We start from the raw sequence: 20,106 nt of genomic DNA on the forward strand, positions 1-20,106 counted from the left end.
AGGACCTGCAGGGTACCATTTTGTCCACCATGCTGTTCAACATCTATCTGAAGCTTTTGAGTGGAATCATCCAAGGCTTGGAGTGAAGTTCATCAGTTTGTGATGACACCCAGTTCTATCTCTCCACTGAATATGAAATTTCTACACACACCATGATTTTAAAGAAGAGTTTCATTTTACCACCACCTCATATATTTTCATTACAGCTCTGCAGAATTTGATGCATTATTGACCTCACTGTTCCGATAGTTCCTCAGTAGACAAATTCAAGGAGCTGATTATGCAAAGGATGTTCAAACAGTGAAACAAAAGCACAGGATGTTATACATTTTTTTTCTTAACAACTGTTTCACCATAACCATATTTTATAATGTTTGAGATTATATTATCATCTATTTTACTAACTTTCAGTTTACCCTTTGGGCTAATTTGAGGTTGATCACAGTATTAGAGCCCTTTTTGTACAGGGTCTCAGAAAATATAGCACATTAAAATATTAATGTAAACCTAGAAAGTGAACACAGAGAATTTGGAGAGGTTTGCTAATTACACAGGGTAATTAAACACCAACTTAGTACTGCTAACTTACTCTCTTATTGTACCAGACATTGCCTGGTGCTAATGCTCATGCTTGCTAATATTGTCTGTGGCAGAGGGGAGTTGTAGTCCCAAAACATATGGAGGGCACTGGATTGGAAGCATATTCAAGCATATATGATACTTAACTAGTTCTATCCTCAGAAGCTGGAAGCCTTTGGAAGGAGCTCAGGGCACTAGCAATAAGTTTCAGAACCCCTCATGTGAAGTTTGCTGCCATGCTGAAATATCAGCTAGAATACCCTATTTTCCCAGTTTCTGAACAGGACTAGGAAAGAGATTGAAGGAACTAATGAAGGTCACTAACACTTCTTTCAGTGTTGGCTGTGTTCAATCAGTTTGCTATTTCTGTGGTGGAATGTAAATTTATGAAATCATAGTGGCAGGCATGTTGCTTGTCCTCAGTCATCACTAGACTGTTTTTGGGACCCCCTCCTCCAGGGGTTGTTCTGTTTTGAATTATTTCTGCAACCCTTTGGGTTCCTCCATGCCTAAGTACACCTACTCCTTCTGCTATTTTGGCTACAGAACAGAAGCAACAGGGCTCGTAGTCCCTGTTACAGGGAGTTACTAGGTGAATTAAACTCAAATTTCTACTCCCACTCATATTGCCATCATGTGGATGATCTTAATACAAAGGAGGACTGTGTCTTCCTTACACACTTTACCTGTGTGGTGTAAAATGGGAGGGATCAATCTTGTCATGGCAAGGGTCATAGCTCAGTGGTAGAGCCTCTGCTTTGCATGCAGGAGATCCCAGGTCCAATCCCTAGCATCTCCAGGTAGGGTTGGGAGAGAACCATGACTGAAATCCTAGAAAGTGCCACTGTCAGCCAGTGTAGACAATACTGAGCCAGATGAACCAATTGTCTGACTTGGTATAGGGCAGCTTCCTACGTTTTCACCTCATTTGTACAAGAAAAACTCCTTTGATCTAGCTTCCATGGAGTAAAAAGATTGAGAAGGTGCTGTAAATATTAATTCCTTGGAGGTACAGTGCAGTTCCAGATGCCCCAGAACTTGTATATAGCTGCTGCTTAGCCCTCAAGCAATGAATATGTTGCACAAGCTATTTCATTTTTAGATAAGTGTGTAAAGTTATATGCGAGATAGAGGGCAACTGCATTAATCACGCCAGCGCTCCACAAATAAAATGCCTCTTTTCATTGAGATCTCAGCATTTTTATTTGTGGAGGGTTAGAGAGATTAATGCACTCCCCCTCAATCTCACTTATAACTTGGTGCACTTATCGAAAAATGAGATAGCTTGTACAACATCTTTGTTGCTTAAGGGCTTCACAGCATATACAAGTTCTTCTCCAGTTCTGGGGCATGCAAAACCGTAATGTAACTTCAAGGCATGAAAGCTTCCAAATGTATCCTAACCTTTGCTGCACAAAAACCTTGAACAAAGTAAGGTATAAACTGACAACGTTTTTTCTCTTTTTTAAAAAAGTCATTCAGGATTTTCTACCAGGAAAATGGAAAGAATGAAGGAGAAAGAGATCCTGACAACTCAATGAAGACTAATTCTTGACTGTCAACAATATGTTTTTCATCTTAACATCTTTCCCTGCAACCAAATATTCTATAAAATATGAGAACACATCAAAGGTTTGATCTAGGGCTCCTCAAAATGACATTTTTTTTTTCTGTATTCCCTCTGCACAAGGCTTACACAAGAGGTTAGATTATACCTGCTCTTCAATGAGAATTTGTTCCAATTTGTTTATCAGGTGGTTATATGACAAAGAATTAATTTAGGATGTTGGAGAATTTTAGTGGACATGGAAGTGGAAATGGCCAATTACCATTTATTTACCCCATTTCTGGAATATAAATAAATTTTGTAGATTTGGTGCATCAGGACAACAGATTGCTTTAATCTACTTCAGCTGACCAAACCTGATAAGTACTGTATTTCCTTCCACAAGATTCCCCCACAAAGAAACAGTTGCAGTTTGGAGACACCCTAGTCTGTCATCCTGTTTCTAAACTATGAAAGCAAACAGAGTCTGGCTCCAGTTTTGACTGCAGGACAGAGTGCATTTGGTTGAGTCCCTTCCTCAGTACTGGGCCCTGGCAGGCTAACCTGCCAGAAATGAAGAGAAGTGAGCAGCAACATGGCATCATATGAGATGCTCTGTGGATTGCCATGAAGTTAGGTCTAGAATGGTACTGTGCCAGGGCCTTTGGTTGGGCAATCAAAATGGTGGCTAGGTGAAGCATTAGGTTAGAGCGTTGGGGTTTTTTTTTAGGGGAGAGCATAAAGGGCATCAGCAGTTTGATATCTCAGGTCATAGGGGCCCTGATAGCTGCTCAATGATGCCAGTTATTGATTGTTGTCTCTGAAAACAACAGCCCTCCTTTGTTGTTGATCCCTTGCCCTCCCACATCTACTGTTATTTAAAACAATACTCTGGTTGCACACACATGACATTATAATCTTCATTCAATGCACACTGCAAACCAGCATTATTTTTCTACCTAGTCCACACAAAATCTGCACCTATTGCATATTTTATGCCATTGGAAAATGCTTTTTCACAGACTAATTTCATTTTCAAAATAAAATCTCAAGGCACATTGATTCTATATTACCCCACAATGTGTCATTTTTAAAACAGATGAAAGTGGTCCCAGCAACATGGGGTGAGGGTGGCATGTATCCACATCTGCTCAATAAATGTGTTGGAGGATGTGGAAAAGGCATGGGAAACCTAATTAATAGTAGGGTTTTCAAAGGCATATTGAGTGACCACACTCACTTTTGTAGACCCAGGATCTAGAATACATCTAGCTTAAAAGCAGGACATTGAGGACAACTCTGAGTGATTCTAGTTTGGGATCTAAGCAGGTAAGTATGTATTCAGCCTCTCTCTGAACCTGGAAGTTCTATGTAGTTATCATAACTAATACCTTTTTGTAGCTGCTACTCATTTAAAGGGCACTGCAAGTACAAATGTGCAGAAGGGTTGAAACTATTATTATTTGCATACCACCCTCCATCCAAAGATCACACAGTAGTTCACAATGTAGAAATACAAAATGAGAAGACAAATACATAATAATAATAAACCAATAACCCCCCTCCCACAAACCCATTTAAAAGGTCATAGAATGTTAATCAACCAAAGGTCTGGTTATAGAGAAATGTTTTCGCCTGGTACCTAAATATATGTAATGAAGGCGCCAGGCAAGCCTCCCTGGGGAGAGCATTCAAACTTCCCCTTTATTTCAGCTTTAGCCATAATAAAATAGCCTGTGGTGGTATTGCAGTTGCTATTGTAACTGAAAAACAAATCTAGTGGCTTTCAGTTGCCTAAAAGCGGAGGGGAGAAAAGCAGAAGCGGCAGCAAAAAAATTTTTTTTTGGGGGGGGGACTGCGAAAGCAGTAACAGTCTCAGGTTTGAGCTTGAATCAAAGTAGTAGAACTGCTGTTTATACTGAACTGCTTTTTACAGTCATTCATAATCCAAGTAATTCAATGGGACATGCACATGCTGCTTAAGAACAGCTGTTCCGAAGTGGGGCTCACAGGGGAAAGAAGGAATAAAATCTATCACTTTGAGCCTCTTTTGTGTATTAGGTTGGAAGTAGGAAACACTGGAAGTAGGACACACCGTGGGGGGGGGGGATGCTCTGTTCATGGTCTATTTACACAGACACACCCTTTCTCATGCAGGCCTCTTTGCCCATAGCTCCACAAAGAAGGGGCAAGACTATAGGTCCTAAGTCTTGATGGCTACATGCCCTACCAGGGATAAGAGACAGCCTGCCTTTGAAGGCCAGTTGATGGAGAACTGTAGTATTAGGTTACTCCTGCCTTTGCATCCTGCTTGTAGGCTTCCCAAAGGCATCTGGTTCACCTCTCAGAGAGCAGATTGCTTGTGGAGGCTCCCTGCACATGTTAGAATGCTGGTCAGTGTTCTAAAGTGTGCATAAAACCTATACAAATAAAGTAGAAGATGATGGTTTATAAAATTGTAGTCATGATGCCTATATGCTACCTGTCAGAGACTGCATGCTTTTGAATGTCAGTTGCTAGGATACAGTGAGAGAAGGCTTTTGAGATGCACCTCTCTGGCTGCTAGTGGAAACAGGTGCCTGAACTTGATAGAGCTTAAGGGCTGTGGTTGAGTGGTAGAGCATCTGCCTTGCTTGCACAAGGCCCAGTCTCCAGCTTCTGGGCAGCTGCTGCCAGCCAGTGAAGACAATAATGAACTACATGGACCAAAGTTCTGACTCTGTATGAGGCAGCTTCCTATGTTCCTGTATCCTAAGCCCTACCTTGGGTACAAAGTGCTTTGAAGCATGGACTTTATTAACATTTTAGTCCAGTGTCCCAACCATTTGTTTGTTTTGTCTTCACATCCCCGAGCATCTTGGTTCATGTGAGTGTTTACAGTCTCTTGCCAAGAAGCTGGCAAAAATAGAAATATCTCAACCCCAGGCCTTTGCTGTGTTTGCCTCGCTGTATAATTAAGGAGCTTAACATATTGAACCTATGTTTGGGTCATAGGAGCTGACACGGTGGTGGTGAAGGCCTTTGCCAATTTCCGCAGAAGTGATTTAAAGGAGCAAAGACATCAAACCTCCAAAAACACTTGTAATTGACAAGCCAGCCTAAACTTCTCTCCGAAAGCGCTCCTGGGCCCACTCCAGTTAGAAGGGAAGATGGCTTTGTACAACCAATTGTACTGGCTGTCAGCAAAATGACAGTTCTGGCCTCTTACACTAATGTGTACGGCTGTAGTTCTGGTTTTTTAAAAACTGCAATAGGGCAGTCTATTGTTTCCAGAAGCCTGACAGGACGCAACAGTGGCAATAAAGTGCCCGGGCTCTTTTCCAAGTAAACATTTATGAGCATCTTGCCTTGACAGCTTTATAGAAATTACTAAAAGTCACATTGTTGGCCAGTTCCAAAAGAAAAACACTCTCCAGTTAGTTAGAGACTTCTCACATTTGTTTGTGTGTCTCTCTGTGAAGTGTGAGTGTAATGCACCCTCATGATGCACATGTGTATGATTTAGTAATTTTATTTCTCAATTCTTTTACAGTGGTACCTCGGGTTAAGAACTTAATTCGTTCTGGAGGTCGGTTCTTAACCTGAAACTGTTCTTAACCTGAGGTACCACTTTAGCTAATGGGGCATCCCGCTGCTGCCACGCTGCCGGGAGCACGATTTCTGTTCTTATCCTGAAGCAAAGTTCTTAACCCGAGGTACTATTTCTGGGTTAGCAGAGTCTGTAACCTGAAGCGTCTGTAACTTGAAGCATCTGTAACCCGAGGTGCCACTGTACTTTAATAACCTCACACAAGCCCACTGGCTTGGCCTCGGGACTGTGGGTGCCCAGGGCCATGCATGCTGCATACATGCGTCTGACATCAGCATGCCTACTGGAGCGCACAGCTCACATCAACATGGCCCACAGCATGCTGGTGTCACACACACACACACACACCTCAACTGACCCTGATTTATGGCATGGCCTCAGACCAGGATTCCTCAGAGGAAAAGCCCTCTAGCAACTGAAACTTTGAGGAGGATATGGATCCAATATGTGAATGTATCCAAGGAGGTGGAGTCTATTCCTGTGAGCCCTGGAGTTCACTTTCCCGCTCTGAGCCCTTCTGTCCTGAAACCCTGGCCTACCTGGCAGCAAGTCCCCAGTCTAGGGTCAATGCACATGTCCAAAGTCAAGTCCAAAGCACAGTCCCACAAAGATCCTGGAGCATGCAAGCTGAGGTCCATCAATACGGGCAGTTGAGCAGACACAGCACCTCAGCTCTGCTGCCCTTTTGTACTTTGCATGCTAATTACAGCATCCAGGCTTGACGAGGCATGTGACCCTCACCTGTTCCAAGCCTACTCTAGCTGAGGAATCACACACCTCCTCCCAGAGCTAGTAAGTCCCATCTGGCCAGCGAGGGAGCTTGGCTGTGGGCCCTTGTCTGCCTTAGTCTCCTGTAGTGCCCCACCTGCTGCTCCCTGTGCCTCAGAGCCCATGTTTGTGGAGACAGGGGGCCCTCTGGCTCTGGTGGTTGGTCCTGCTGCTCTGGTCCCTGTGCACTGACCCCCATCACTTCGTCATCCTCTGTCACCCAGTGAGCAGTTCCTACACCAGTCTCTCCTTCCCCATCACCAGCTTGTTCTGGTGTGTTCCAATCCCAGCTACACCCCTCACTGGGATCCTCTTCCTCCTCTCTCCCCATTTTCTTGCCAGTTCATGACACCAAAGGAGACATTTCTGACATCAATCCTGATGCCTGCTCCACAGTCTCCTGAAATCACACCTTGATCTCCTCCATGGTGGTGAGTTTTGCCTTGGTGTCCTGGGAAAGCAAAATTTTCTGACTTCTGCTTCCTTGAGCCACCACTCCCCCTCAGTGGTGGGCATCTCTACAAATTATAATAATTAATCCACTAACACTATGCTCTTCAGCAGCCTTAAGCAGAGGTCTTCCCAGCATTCATATCTTTTTAACAGGAGATGTCGAGGACTCGAATTGGAACTTTATGCAAAGCTTGTAGCTTTTCTGAGTTACAAGACCTCTGTACTGCTGTTTGAAAAGTTAGTGGCAACACACCCCTTACTCTTCTCTTGATTTTCAGAGCTTCTCATTCTGCTTTGCTGCTTCTCCATTCAAACAGTTAATTGATTAAATCCACTCAAGGACCTTACCACCCGCTCCCAGACACAACATCTTTCCTTTTCGTGTCTCTGGCTAATTATAGTTGGAAGAGGGGAAATAGATAAGTATGTAGCCGCATATCCTAAGTGGTGCATCTGTGTAGAAGAATGCACACAAACAGATAATTAAACATCAACCAAATATCAATAGGATTATAGTGGCGTGTTGGAACAAATCTTGATGAATCTGCTTCAGCAGCACAAGTCTCCACCACAACACTATGATTGGAATATAAATGTAATCCACGTGTTCTGCACAAAAGACTTTGCAGTCTAGCCAACCACTCATCCAGAGGAGCTAAACATATTGCTTTAGTCAACTATGGATTTGCAAATGTAAGTAAGAGACGGGGAAATGAAACAAACACTTTTATGTTCATCTACCATTTGCTCAGGGTTGATACATTGCTAGTTTTGACTAAACCCTTAAACAGTTTAGAACCAGAGTAATTAAAGGGCCATCGACATCCTGCTGGTGATGGATAAATATCTAAATTTTGGGTTCTCTAAAGTTTCTTATTTCCCCCCAATCTTCAGTTCTCCACAGTTCCATACCACTTGGCATGAAAATTCACCAGCATTTTAGTGGTAATTTATTCTAATATACACACTGTTGCATATAATATTGCCTAATATACCATTTTGCATTAATATAATGCATTATGTATGTTATTTTCACTATGTATGCATTTCAATGCACATTTTCCACCTGTATATGCAGTTTTGTACATTCCCTGGCAGGAGGAATGCATTACAAAATTAAGGGTATTTCAAATTTTGAATGGTGGTTGTGTTTTGATTATTATATTATTTCAGAAAGTGAACAATGGGTAAGTCATGTATACTGTCATGTAAACTGAATCAAATTGCCCCCCATCCCTATACCATGCATATACAGTAAAGGCATCTCCAAAGTTATATGCCCATTGGAGCATTGCAGTTGGGTTAGTGGGTGCTTGGGAGAATGCCTTTTCTCCAGTGGCCTAATGTTGAAGGAATTCTGTTTCAATTGACTTTTGCATAACCCCATCATTGCAAGGCTTCAAATGAAAATTAAAGATGCATTTGTTCCAGATAGCTTTTTCTTCTTCTCAATAACAATATTTCACTGCTGTTAATAGTTCTGGTGCTGAATTATTTTATTTCTTTGAATGTTCTTCTACTAAGTAAGATGTTGCTATACATTTGCCAGTTTTGTCTTGTATTTATTTTATTGTTATAGATACTTAACAATAGTATCTATAGTTTGTCAGAAGGACACTGACAAACTGGAACGTGTCCAGAGGAGGGCAACCAAAATGGTCAAAGGCCTGGAAACGATGCCTTATGAGGAACGGCTAAGGGAGCTGGGCATGTTTAGCCTGGAGAAGAGGAGGTTAAGGGGTGATATGATAGCCATGTTCAAATATATAAAAGGATGTCACATAGAGGAGGGAGAAAGGTTGTTTTCTGCTGCTCCAGAGAAGCGGACACGGAGCAATGGATCCAAACTACAAGAAAGAAGATTCCACCTAAACATTAGGAAGAACTTCCTGACAGTAAGAGCTGTTCGACAGTGGAATTTGCTGCCAAGGAGTGTGGTGGAGTCTCCTACTTTGGAGGTCTTTAAGCAGAGGCTTGACAACCATATGTCAGGAGTGCTCTGATGGTGTTTCCTGCTTGGCAGGGGGTTGGACTCGATGGCCCTTGTGGTCTCTTCCAACTCTATGATTCTATGATTCTATGATTCTATGACTTATTGCTGTTTTCTATGCTGCACATCCATGATTTATGGAAGCTTTTTTGTGTGATTATACATTTAAATGACTGAAACTGCCTTGTGAGGATTTGGTCCTAAAAGGGTGCCTTTAAATAAACCAGTGGAGAAATACATGTACCCAGTATCTTTTGCAAAGTACTTTGGAACTCTCATACATACCCACGATGGACATTTCAGGAACAGTTGCATGATATGGGCCATCAACGAACTCGGGGGGATTGTCATTGATGTCTTGGACCTTAATGATGAATTCTGATGGAGGCTCCAGAGGTTTGTTTGTATCCCTATCAACAGCTTGGGCCGTCAACGTATACTCGGCTTTTTCTTCCCGGTCAAGTCTTTTCATTGCGTGAATGTCCCCTGTCTTGTCATTGATCACAAAGATAGTACCAGCTCCATCACCTGACAGGATGTACTTGATCTTGCTGATTCCAGGGTCCAAGTCTGTGTGTAGCTGAAACGACAAAGAAACTATTGAGTGATCATTTTAAAAAAGACATAAAGCAATTTGCCTTTGCATCAGCACTGCCACACATTTCATTTTAGGTTTATGGATTTGTTTTATTTAAATCAGTCATAGCCAACATGGTGACCTACAGCTGGCCAATGATGAAGGGTTATCCAACAGCAATTGGAGGCTACACGTGTTAATACAACTGCACAGGGGTGTTAATGTGTTACATTACAGTCTGTGTAAATGTATGCAAAAAATAGAGTTGCATTATTCAACAAGCCTATAATCTGGCTACCTGTGTACACAGTAGATGAGTTGTACAAATCAGCCTATGTACATTTTTTTCCACATAAACACTTCTACATGTGCAGAGACAACTTGTACTTGTGAACAATGTTAGGAGTGAATAGCTGTCACACCATCCTTCACACAATAAGTTCCATAATGGTGTACAGGAAATATAAATAATGAATTATTTCTATTATAAAACACTAAAATATACAGGACGATGATAGTTTTAGCAAATACTATGAGACAGCAGCTAAAGTAACCAAAATAAAATCTCACAGCAGGCTAAGTCTTTACACAAATCTAAAGGTCTTGAAAATGGAAATGTCTTAATCTGGTGATATATATATATAAAATGCAAGTTTCAAGCATGCCTCTTCAGAAAAGGTGTTGCATAACTGGGGCACCACCACCAAAAAAGTTGTCTTCTTGCTTGTCAAAGGCAATTTGAGAAGAGCTTCAGAAGAAGATTTCAAAACACAGGAAAATGTGCTCCTCCAGGTATTTGGATCCTAGTCACCCAAGGTTTTTATACTAATCTGTTGAATTGGGACCAGGAGCAATTAGGTAGCTAGTGCAGATATTTGTATGCCACGTTTCCAAAGCCATGCTCAAGGCGCCTTACAACATATAAAAATTTACATAACTACAGTACAAACATAGCAAATGTAGTCATAAACAATACACAAAACATCAAAAAGTACACAACCAAACTGAACAATTTCCACATAAAAAATATAAATCAAAATAAAGATACAAAAAAAAGAAAATTCAACAAACAGGCAACAACCCCCTGCACAAAAACACTAAATTTGCACTATAGTCCACTAGTGTTCCAGTAGTGGATTTTATGTTGTGTGAAAGCACAAACAGAATGAAGAACTTAACATTGTGAAAATGGAATAAACTGCCATGTGAATGCAGCCTGAGTCATCGTCAATGGTAGCCCTGTGTCTAACGCACTACAGTGATCTGTCCAGAAGGTTATCAGTGCTGGAATAAGCAATAGCCTTTAATTAATGCCCATGTTACTGTGAGAAAATCAGCCACTAAATCAGCCACTAAATAGTGTGCCTGGAAAAAGAAAGCAAAGCGGCCTTCCTGAGCTGGCTGTTTTAATAACTCTTTCACTAGCTTGCTTGCTTCAGTTGTGTCCATACATGCCTGTTTATATTAAGTAAAAGATAGAGCTTAAAGTTTACTGCCAGTTCTGTCTTCAATGTGAAGAGACATTGGAGAGCAGGGAGGAGAGGAGCTGGTCGCAACAGGATGCAGAGTCTCCCTAGATCATTCAGCAGCCTGCCTCATCTCTGTCTCCTGATCCCCCTCTTCTCCTGCCTCTGAATCTGGGCAGCCCTCTGCCACAGCCTCTTCTTGCTCACTAAACCCTGTTACTTCTTCACCTTCTGACACCTCCTCCTTCCAGTCTGCTCCCTCTTCTCCCTCTGACCCAGAGGCGAAGCAACCTGCTCTGGTACCTGGAGCAGCACTCTTCCCAGGGGGCATGGCGCGTGCCCTGGGGGTGCCATCTATCGGGGTGGCATTTTGTCACCGCCCTTTGGAATGGTACCCGGAGCGGACCCCCCCCCCCCGGAATGCCCCTGCTCTGACCACTCATCATTGTCCCACCACCAATCCCCTGGCTCTGAGCCTTCTTCCTCTGGGGGTTCCCTTTGAGGTTCCCCAGCTGGTGTCTCCCACCACTCCTCTGTATTCAGACAGTCCATGACACTAATACTGTAGTTTCTGAATTGGGTTAGTTTGGTAAATTGGCTTGCAATACCCCGATTTGTTGAATTTTAATAAATATAACCTTTATCCCAGAATGGCATCTCATGAGTCTTCTCATGAGCAGGGGAGGGGAACCTACTCCACAACATTCAGAACATGGATTGCTGTGGGCAAACGATCCCAGTCCATTTCTTCTGCCACTAAACACACATATAATGCATACAAAGAGAGGCTTGTTCTTTCATCCAGCCGCTACTGATCCATATCAGAGCTTAAATACAGAAAGAGAGACTATTTGCATGCATACTAATCAAACAAAATGTAATCAGAAGTGTAATTAGACTTTTTTATATATAAAAACCACATGCATACACACACACACACACACACACACACACAGAACTATTAAGTACCGGCAATTTTCTTATTATGATTTCAAGAAAGAGGTTGTGCACCTCCCCCAAAAAAGATTCCTTTATAAGCACAGTTAAATAAGTATCATAACCATTCATATCCTCCTCCCCTGCTCCTGCCATTAAAAAAAGGAAATACAAAATTCAACAGTAGGTTGGCACTGCACATAGCAATTTATCTCAGTACAAATAGAATATACAGCACTGTGTTTCAGCCTTGGGACCCCAGATTTGGATGGACTACCATTCTCATCATCTTTGGCTACTAGACTAAACTGGCTGTGGATGATGAGTGTTGTAGTCTGTCCATGTCTAGGGATCCAAATTTGAAGAACACTGAATACAGAATCAAAACATTCCAGTTTGGTTTCCAAAATGGATAAGCATTGAGTGGGAACCCTCCTTGCGTGTTTATGGCTGGATGGTTAAGTGATAATGCTTCCTACTAGCCTGGAAGAATTAGAGAAATGCATGTGTAGAAATTAGTCTACTGTACAATGGTGAAATTTACATTCATTCTTCTCTCCCTAACTTTGCTTCTGGCCTTATCCATCACCGGTATGAAGCCCCCAGAAGGTTGTCCAAGGTGTGTGGTTTAAATTACTTATACAGATACATTATGCAAAGCTCACAAAGGAGGATTGAAGCAATTCAAGGTTCAAGATGATCTCTAATGTCTGTTTTGGAACCTTTCTTCCTTTTTTCTTGAATTGAAATATTTTTTGTATATTTACAATACTGCAAATATTTGTGGCCCTCAGGTTGAAACATGTTTCCCATCCCTGGTGTACTGATTTGACTGCAACATGCCCAGTGTCTTTTAAAAAAACCAAAACCAAAACAAAACCTTTTTTCCATACAAGAGATACTTCTGAAATACATGCACACATATTTCATATAATCACAGAGAACTGCTTAAAATATGAGATGGTGGATATGAAATAACAAAAAAGTACAAACTGCTCATTTGATAACCTTCATTTGTCACTGGCTCTAGGTCTGCAAAGAGCAAAAAATCTAAATATATATTTTCCCTCTTTTTCCATCAAATACTAGTACCAGTCAAAAAATGGTAATCATGCTTTCTCTAGTTTAAAGTAAATGATAAATGTGATGTTTACAGAAATCTTTCTTCCCCTTCTTTATAGCAGCTGGCGGCAGTCAAAGATCATCAAGGCAGCTATTTGAAACATTCATGTGCTTTTTATCTTTAATACAGAAACATTACAATAGATGGCCTAGGCTAAGACGCAAGATGGGTAGATTAGCTCCATACATGGGCCATCATTTGTTGCCATCACCCTTACTAAAATCTGTGCTTTTTTTTTTAAGAGAACAAAAGCTAAATATATTTGAAGTCATTAAGTATAGCAATTTCATCCCCCAAGAAACATTTCTTTAGTTCTATCAAATATGTATGAGTATGTAAAGCAATTGTCAAGATTCAGAACCCTTTGCTCATGTCAAGGTTAAAGATCATTAAGTTCATAATTATGTGGGACCATGAGGAATGATGGAGAGAGGATAAATGAATGTGAATTTCCACTGCAGAGACTTCTCAAATAGTAGGAGGTGTTTAAATCTGTTCTCTATAACTTCAGCATTCTCCCTTGCTAATTGAATGCTCTCTCTCTCTCTCTCTCTCTCTCTCTCTCTCTCTCTCTCTCTCTCACACACACACACACACACACACACAACTTTATGAGTACAGTATATCAGTAACATTATTACAAAGGAAAGTGCTCAGCCTAGGCTAAAACATCCTGGAAATTAACTGTCTTCCCGAAACCTGTTCAAACTCTTGTTTGTAGATCTATCATATGTTCTTTTCCTATATATCTGAGTTGGTTTGCTTTCATTATATGGCTATATCAGGGATGGGGAATCTTTTTTTCAGTCCAACAGCTACATTCCTTTCCAGGCAACCCACACACTAGTGGTAAGTGTGGCCAGAAGCAAAAGTTAAGTGGAACACTGTTACCTTTGTACAGTGGACAAATTTGTGCACGCATTCACACACCCATCTCTATCCTTGGAACCAAGTGGCATTATCAGAGTTCAAGAACACATTCCATCCAGGCAAAAACACTGGAAGAAGGTATGAAATAGTTGATGAAGGCCTGGGAAGAGGATGTGTGGCCTAGGGTGCATTCAGAGAGCCATATAGTTTCTTTTGTCTATCCTGAACCTTCCAACATTCAGCTTCATCGGATGACTCTGAGTACTTGCATTACGGAAGAGGGAGAAAAAGTATATCCTCCTACTTTCTCTGCACCTTACATAATTATCTCTATCTCTATTAAGTCTTCTCTTGTTTGCCTTTCTTCTAAACTGGAAAGCCATAAATGCTATAACCTTTCTGCATAGAAGAGTCACTTCCCCCCCATGAACATCTTAGTTGCCATTTTTTGAACCTTTTCCAGCACTAGAGTATTCTTTTTGAGATGCAGCAAACCAGAACTGTACACGCTATACAACTATAGTCACCCTACTGTTCTACTTCAGAAAGAAAGCAGGACAGAAATGGTGTCCTTAGAAATAAGAATTAAAGACCCTTTAGCTTTTGGAAAATGTAACCTGGGGCTTCTGTGTGGAACTTAGAACAAACCAGCAGAACAACCTCCACTCAGCTTTGAGCATTGATCCCATGGAGATCATATAAGCCTCTGTACGACCTTTGTTCCTACAGAGCTCCTGGTTGTCATGGAGACACAGTACAAGAGTGGAGACATAATCTATTCTAGAACAGTGTCTCTATGCCAACCAGTCTTAAACCACCCTTGACATTCTTATTCTCCCCCTTTCTGACACTTCTCCCTCATTAACAAATATTGACACCACTAATTCATCACCAGATGAATGAATTGTGGGTAATGCTTATCTCCTGCCTTCTTTTGTGCAACTATCCCTTTCCGTTAAGGCAAAGGTGGGCAACCTATGGCCCCCAGATGTCACCAGACTCCCAACTCCTACCAGCTCCAGTCAGCATGGCCAACCATCAGGGGTGATGGGAGCTGGAGTCCGATAGCACCTGGAGGACCACTGATTCCCCATCCCTGAATTAAGGCACACTGGAAGAAGCTGTATAATATTCTAGTCATATTCATTCCAACTAGTCTGCTACGGATTAAACTAGAAGGGAACAGGAGGTGGACGGAATAAACTGAGTCATATACAGTATGTGGAATTCACAGAAGCCATATACATTCAGCAATTGTTAATCATGCTGGATCCTCAGAGATCCAGCCCTGATCAATGGACTTGATAAAAATGTAAATGTTGTGTATACCATACACAAATCTTATTTGCTATTCTGCAGTAATGAATGTGTGTCTATGTTTGAGAGCAGGGAGTTGCCATGACAGTTACACTTATATTTATCACTTCCTGCCTGCATACATCACAAGCGCATGATTAAAATCAAGCAATGAACAAGAGTAATTGCATAAACAAATATACTCATAGAAATACGTGTTCAGAGCTCCACAATGTTTGATTGTGTCTTAAGGTAAGCTTGCAGAGAAAGCACTGAACTGTAGTTATTGTTTTGAAAGTTCTTTTTGGATGTAACAAAGTTTGCTCAGGAAACTCAGCAACTCATTATTTTCCTCATCCCCCCAAGACTCTAGAGGGCGGGCATGGGATGGCCTACCAAAGTTCAATTTTGGCTATATTTTGAGTCTTCCATTTAGAAAGGAAATGCACACATATACCCTATTTTCAGGTGTCCTCCCCCAAATCTGGAGATCAGGGTGCCTTGGGTATGTAAGCATGGTCATTTGGGTGTCCAGATCATCAGTACCTTAACCATTTTTATAGCCCTATCAGTCTCTTAGTTATACTGAACTAAACTAGAAAGTTATACACCCAGAACATCCTAGATACTTAAAATGAAACAAACAAACCCAATATATAGAGGGACATTGCCCAAAATATATAGTGGATCCCAGTGTTCTGCATAGAGATGGGGGATACAACTTATTCAGCTTGAATTGAACAATGAGCCTACCTAATCTACCCTTTCTGAAACAATATATAAACTAAAACCACGCCATCCTTCAAAATTTGCACTTCTCTGAATTTTGCAAGAAATGTATACAAAAATGAATGTAGTGGGGCAAAGTGTGCATAAAATGCATATATTAGTGAAAAATAATATGCAAAGATACTTTATATTATGGGGAATTGCTCTACAAAAAAAAATCTAGAAGGCTAAATTGCATACAAAACTGTGTTTATTAGGATAAATCAGCACTACAATGCTGGTGAATTTTCATGAGGACTTTTTTTATACTTGCAAGCCTATGTGAACTGAAGACTAGGAAAATGAGACACTTAGAGGACTCATATTTTATGTATTCTCTCATCCCTAGTTCTGAGGCCTCTTGGGAAGTGTTGCATTTTGGAGACAGGTCACATTCAGCAAGCCCAGAGACACTACACCTCTAGCTCCCTGGATTCCTTCCCAATTTTCTATGAATGCCAATAAGCCCCAGCTCACTTTCTAAATATTGAGGGAAGTCAGTGGCTTTTTGCATTCATTTATATACATCACTGCTTCTAGTAATTGTCACACCTTCCTCTTGCTGTGAGCCTTTCCCCAGCCATCTTTTTATATTATTATTTGTCCAGTGTGACTTCTGTTTCTGCTAGATAGATGAAAAGCCATTAGGTGGCAAAGAGAACTTATCTTAGTGCCAGTGGTGTCTTGTGACACCTGAAGGATGATGGATGTGTTCATCAATGACCCACAGTTTAAATGATCATTTACCAGTATAAGCATTCAAGAGAAGAGGCAGTTCATTTATTCTCACGGAAGAATTTCTATTGCAATTGCAACTTCAATTCAATATGATCTATTGTTTCCTTCAAGGACCCGCTGGCCCTTTTAATAGCACTCAAGTGTAAACCTTCACACTCTCTAGAGCATAGCTAGATGGATTGGGGAAGAAATGTACAACTGTGCACACACAAGCAGGTGTACACATACCTGCTCAAGAACTGGCTTCAACTGATGCATGAGAACAGCCACAAACAGATGGGCAAATACATCAAATTCTGCTAACCACATAAGAACATAGGATGAGCCTGCACACTTCACTCCACCATATACCCCAAAAGGAGGTGGACTCTCCTTCATTGGGGTTTTGAAGCAGAGGTTGGATGGCCATCTCTCAGGGATTCTATAACTAGGATACCTGCATTGCTGGGGGTTGGCCTAGTTGATCCTTGGGGTCCCTTCCAACTCTACAATTCCATGATTCTATGGTTTTTGTACACATTCCTTGGCATAGCAAAATTCAGAGAATTTCAATTTTTTGGAAGGATGGCTGTGTTTGGTTCTCCGATTGTTTCAGAAAGTGCAAATTAGGTAAGTTCACCTTCACACATGAACTGAATTTCTCCTCCTTCTTTACACCATGCACAACACTGTATGGTCATATTCAAAATTAAATGCCCATTGGTGCAACCAGTTGGGTTAGTGAGCATTTGGGGGAGTGCCTTTTCTGCAGTGGCCCTACATTGATGGAATTCTCTTTCAACTAACTTTCATACAATTCAAATGAGAATTAAAGACAGCATAAGTATTACTGTGTTTCCATACATGTATTGATTTTTGAAAATGTGAATTAGGTTGGTTCACCTTTAAATGTGAATTGAATAAAGCTCTCCTCCATCCCCTACAGCTGCCCACATGCAACCTAGTGACCCAGACTTCTAAAATAACAATATATAGAGCAATTGAGGGGCATCGGGTGGCGCTGTGGGTAAAACCTCAGTGCCTAGGACTTGCCGATTGTATGGTCGGTGGTTCGAATCCCTGTGGCGGGGTGAGCTCCCATCGTTCGGTCCCAGCTCCTGCCCACCTAGCAGTTCGAAAGCACCCCTAAGTGCAAGTAGATAAATAGGTATCGCTTTATAGCGGGAAGGTAAACGGTGTTTCCGTGTGCTGCGCTGGTGCTGGCTCGCCAGCTGCAGCTTCGTCACGCTGGCCACGTGACCCGGAAGTGTCTTTGGACGGCGCCGGCTCACGGCCTCTAGAGCGAGATGAGCATGCAACCCCAGAGTCGAACACAACTGTCCGTACGGGCAGGGGTACCTTTACCTTTTATAGAGCAATTGTACATAAAAAATGTGAAATAGATTCAAGTTGTATGCAAAATAGTCTATTCTACATATGTGGTTTTATGTACACGTGTGTGTGTGTGTGTGTGTGTGTGTGTTGAGAAAGAATTGGTAAGTAGAGAAAATTTTTTATAAAGCCCCCCTTCTTTGCCGGGGGGGGGGAGAGGATCCCAAGTGCAGGAAAGTGGGATAGCAAACATGAAGGCCAGGGAACATTACTTACAGTGATTTTAAACTACAAGACTGACATGTGAGTAGGCACTGAATTAGTTTGATTCCCTTATCTCCCAGTTATGTACAACCAGTGACATGCTCCCATTTGTTTCATCCATGCTGGAGATACTTATACTAAGTAAGATCATTGATTTATCTCACTCAATATTTTCCCACATTGACTGGCAACAGTTATTGATGGTTTCTCAGTCATATGAACTAAACCTGAGACCTTTTGCATGCAAAATATGTGTCCTTACCACTGAGCTATGCCCATCCCCAATGCACCTGCCAATACTATTCAATGATTTTCTATTGGACTTGATATTTTGCATCTATGCTTTATGTTCCTGGTGATGCTTATCTACATTTTCTCAGGATATTGGCCTTTTGTTGTCTCATTTTGGGATTCACCCAATTTAGGAGATTTTATTCCAAAGCCTTAAACTAAGTTAAAGAAGTCCACAGTAGACATTAATAGGGTTATTAAAAAGTCTTCAGCCCCAAAATGCGCCTCACTGAAGCCAAACAGCAAACAGTTCTACAGTTTCGGATGTGTGTGTGTGTGGGGGGGTGTCTTTAACAGTGGGTTGCTATTTGGCCCTACCAAGCATTTCCAAGACTGTGGCCTCTTTAAATCTCATAAGTGAATAAGAAGAGCCTACTGGATCAGGCTAATGGTTGATCTAGTCCAGAGAGCTGTTCTCACCGGGACCAACTTAATGCCTCTGGGAAGACTGAAAACAGGACCCAAGGGCAACATTCCTCCTGGAGCCAACCAAAAATGAATTATGTTCCACCATGTTTTGATTCAGAAGTCATACAAGAAATAGGGAACTGCAAAATTCAGGGGAGGATCCAGTTGAAAGGGATTCCATAAGCACTCACAATAGCTTGCTAATTTTGCTGGTTTCATCTAGTTTAATTTAACACAAGCAAATGTGTTCCACCCACAGTAGTTTGGAAGCTGCTTGTTTTGTGTATCACAGCAAAGGGACGAAGGGGCATGGCTTTTCAAAAATAATTGCCCATTTGGCTTGCATTGTTTTCATAATATTATTTTATTGGTTTCTTTTATGTTTAAAAATTACTTTTCAAGTGTTGAGTATTTCACCCCATAAAAAGGGAGCTTGGGCTGCAATCTAAACCCCACTTACTTTGGGGAAAGTCCAGCTAAATTCAATAAAATTTCAGTGTATGCACGGGTGGCTCTGACCATTTCTCTTTCTGTCAGGTTCTCACTTTAGGATGGATTTCTCCTAATACACATTTTCCCCATTACATTTTGCCTAAAATATACATTTTTGCAAAGCAATGCCTCCTCGTACAATTTTTTTGTGTCTGTTATTTTCACTAATATATGCATACTAGTATTTTCTACATATTGGTTGGCTGGAGAACCACATAGAAAAAATCATGGAATGACTGTGAGTTGCAGTTTAGAAAGTGATAAGTATGTTTGCCTTTAAATGAGAACCAAATCAAATTCACACCCTTATTTCTGAGTAGGATTGCACTACAATGCATTTATAAATGCATTAAATGGAGGTCTAGCACAGCAAATGCATTTCAAAAATGAAAACAAATGAAAACATACAAAGCCAACTTGGCCGAAGGTGGAAAAACATTTCTATCAACTTGTGTAAATTTCAATAGCGAGAGCTTTGCAGCGCTGCAACCAAACATTGGAACTCTGCCATGATGCTTTGCTTTTAACTACTTGCTGTTCCACCAAGGATGCTTTCCAAGGATAGTACAATTTATGTACAATGAATTGCTGGGATGCTAGAGACGATATATTAAAATACCTTGTTTCTTACAATCTGAATC

General features: G+C 41.2%; 1 protein-coding gene across 6 annotated transcripts in view; it reads right to left on the reverse strand.

Moving 5' to 3' along the window:
* Positions 1-20,106, reverse strand: part of CDH8 (cadherin 8) — a 239,377-nt gene that overhangs the window by 143,227 nt on the left and 76,044 nt on the right. For 5 of the 6 annotated variants that reach the window (XM_081202702.1, XM_081202703.1, XM_081202704.1 and 2 more), the window contains one exon: positions 9,211-9,505. In XM_081202702.1, the coding sequence (XP_081058828.1) occupies positions 9,211-9,505 (295 nt within the window). Of the gene's footprint in view, positions 1-9,210; positions 9,506-14,514; positions 14,603-20,106 lie in introns of those variants that run through there. The other variant, XM_081202705.1, reaches the window with a different exon arrangement.

The sequence above is a fragment of the Podarcis bocagei genome, assembly GCF_964188305.1.
Source record: "Podarcis bocagei genome assembly, chromosome: 7".
NCBI lineage: Eukaryota > Metazoa > Chordata > Lepidosauria > Squamata > Lacertidae > Podarcis > Podarcis bocagei.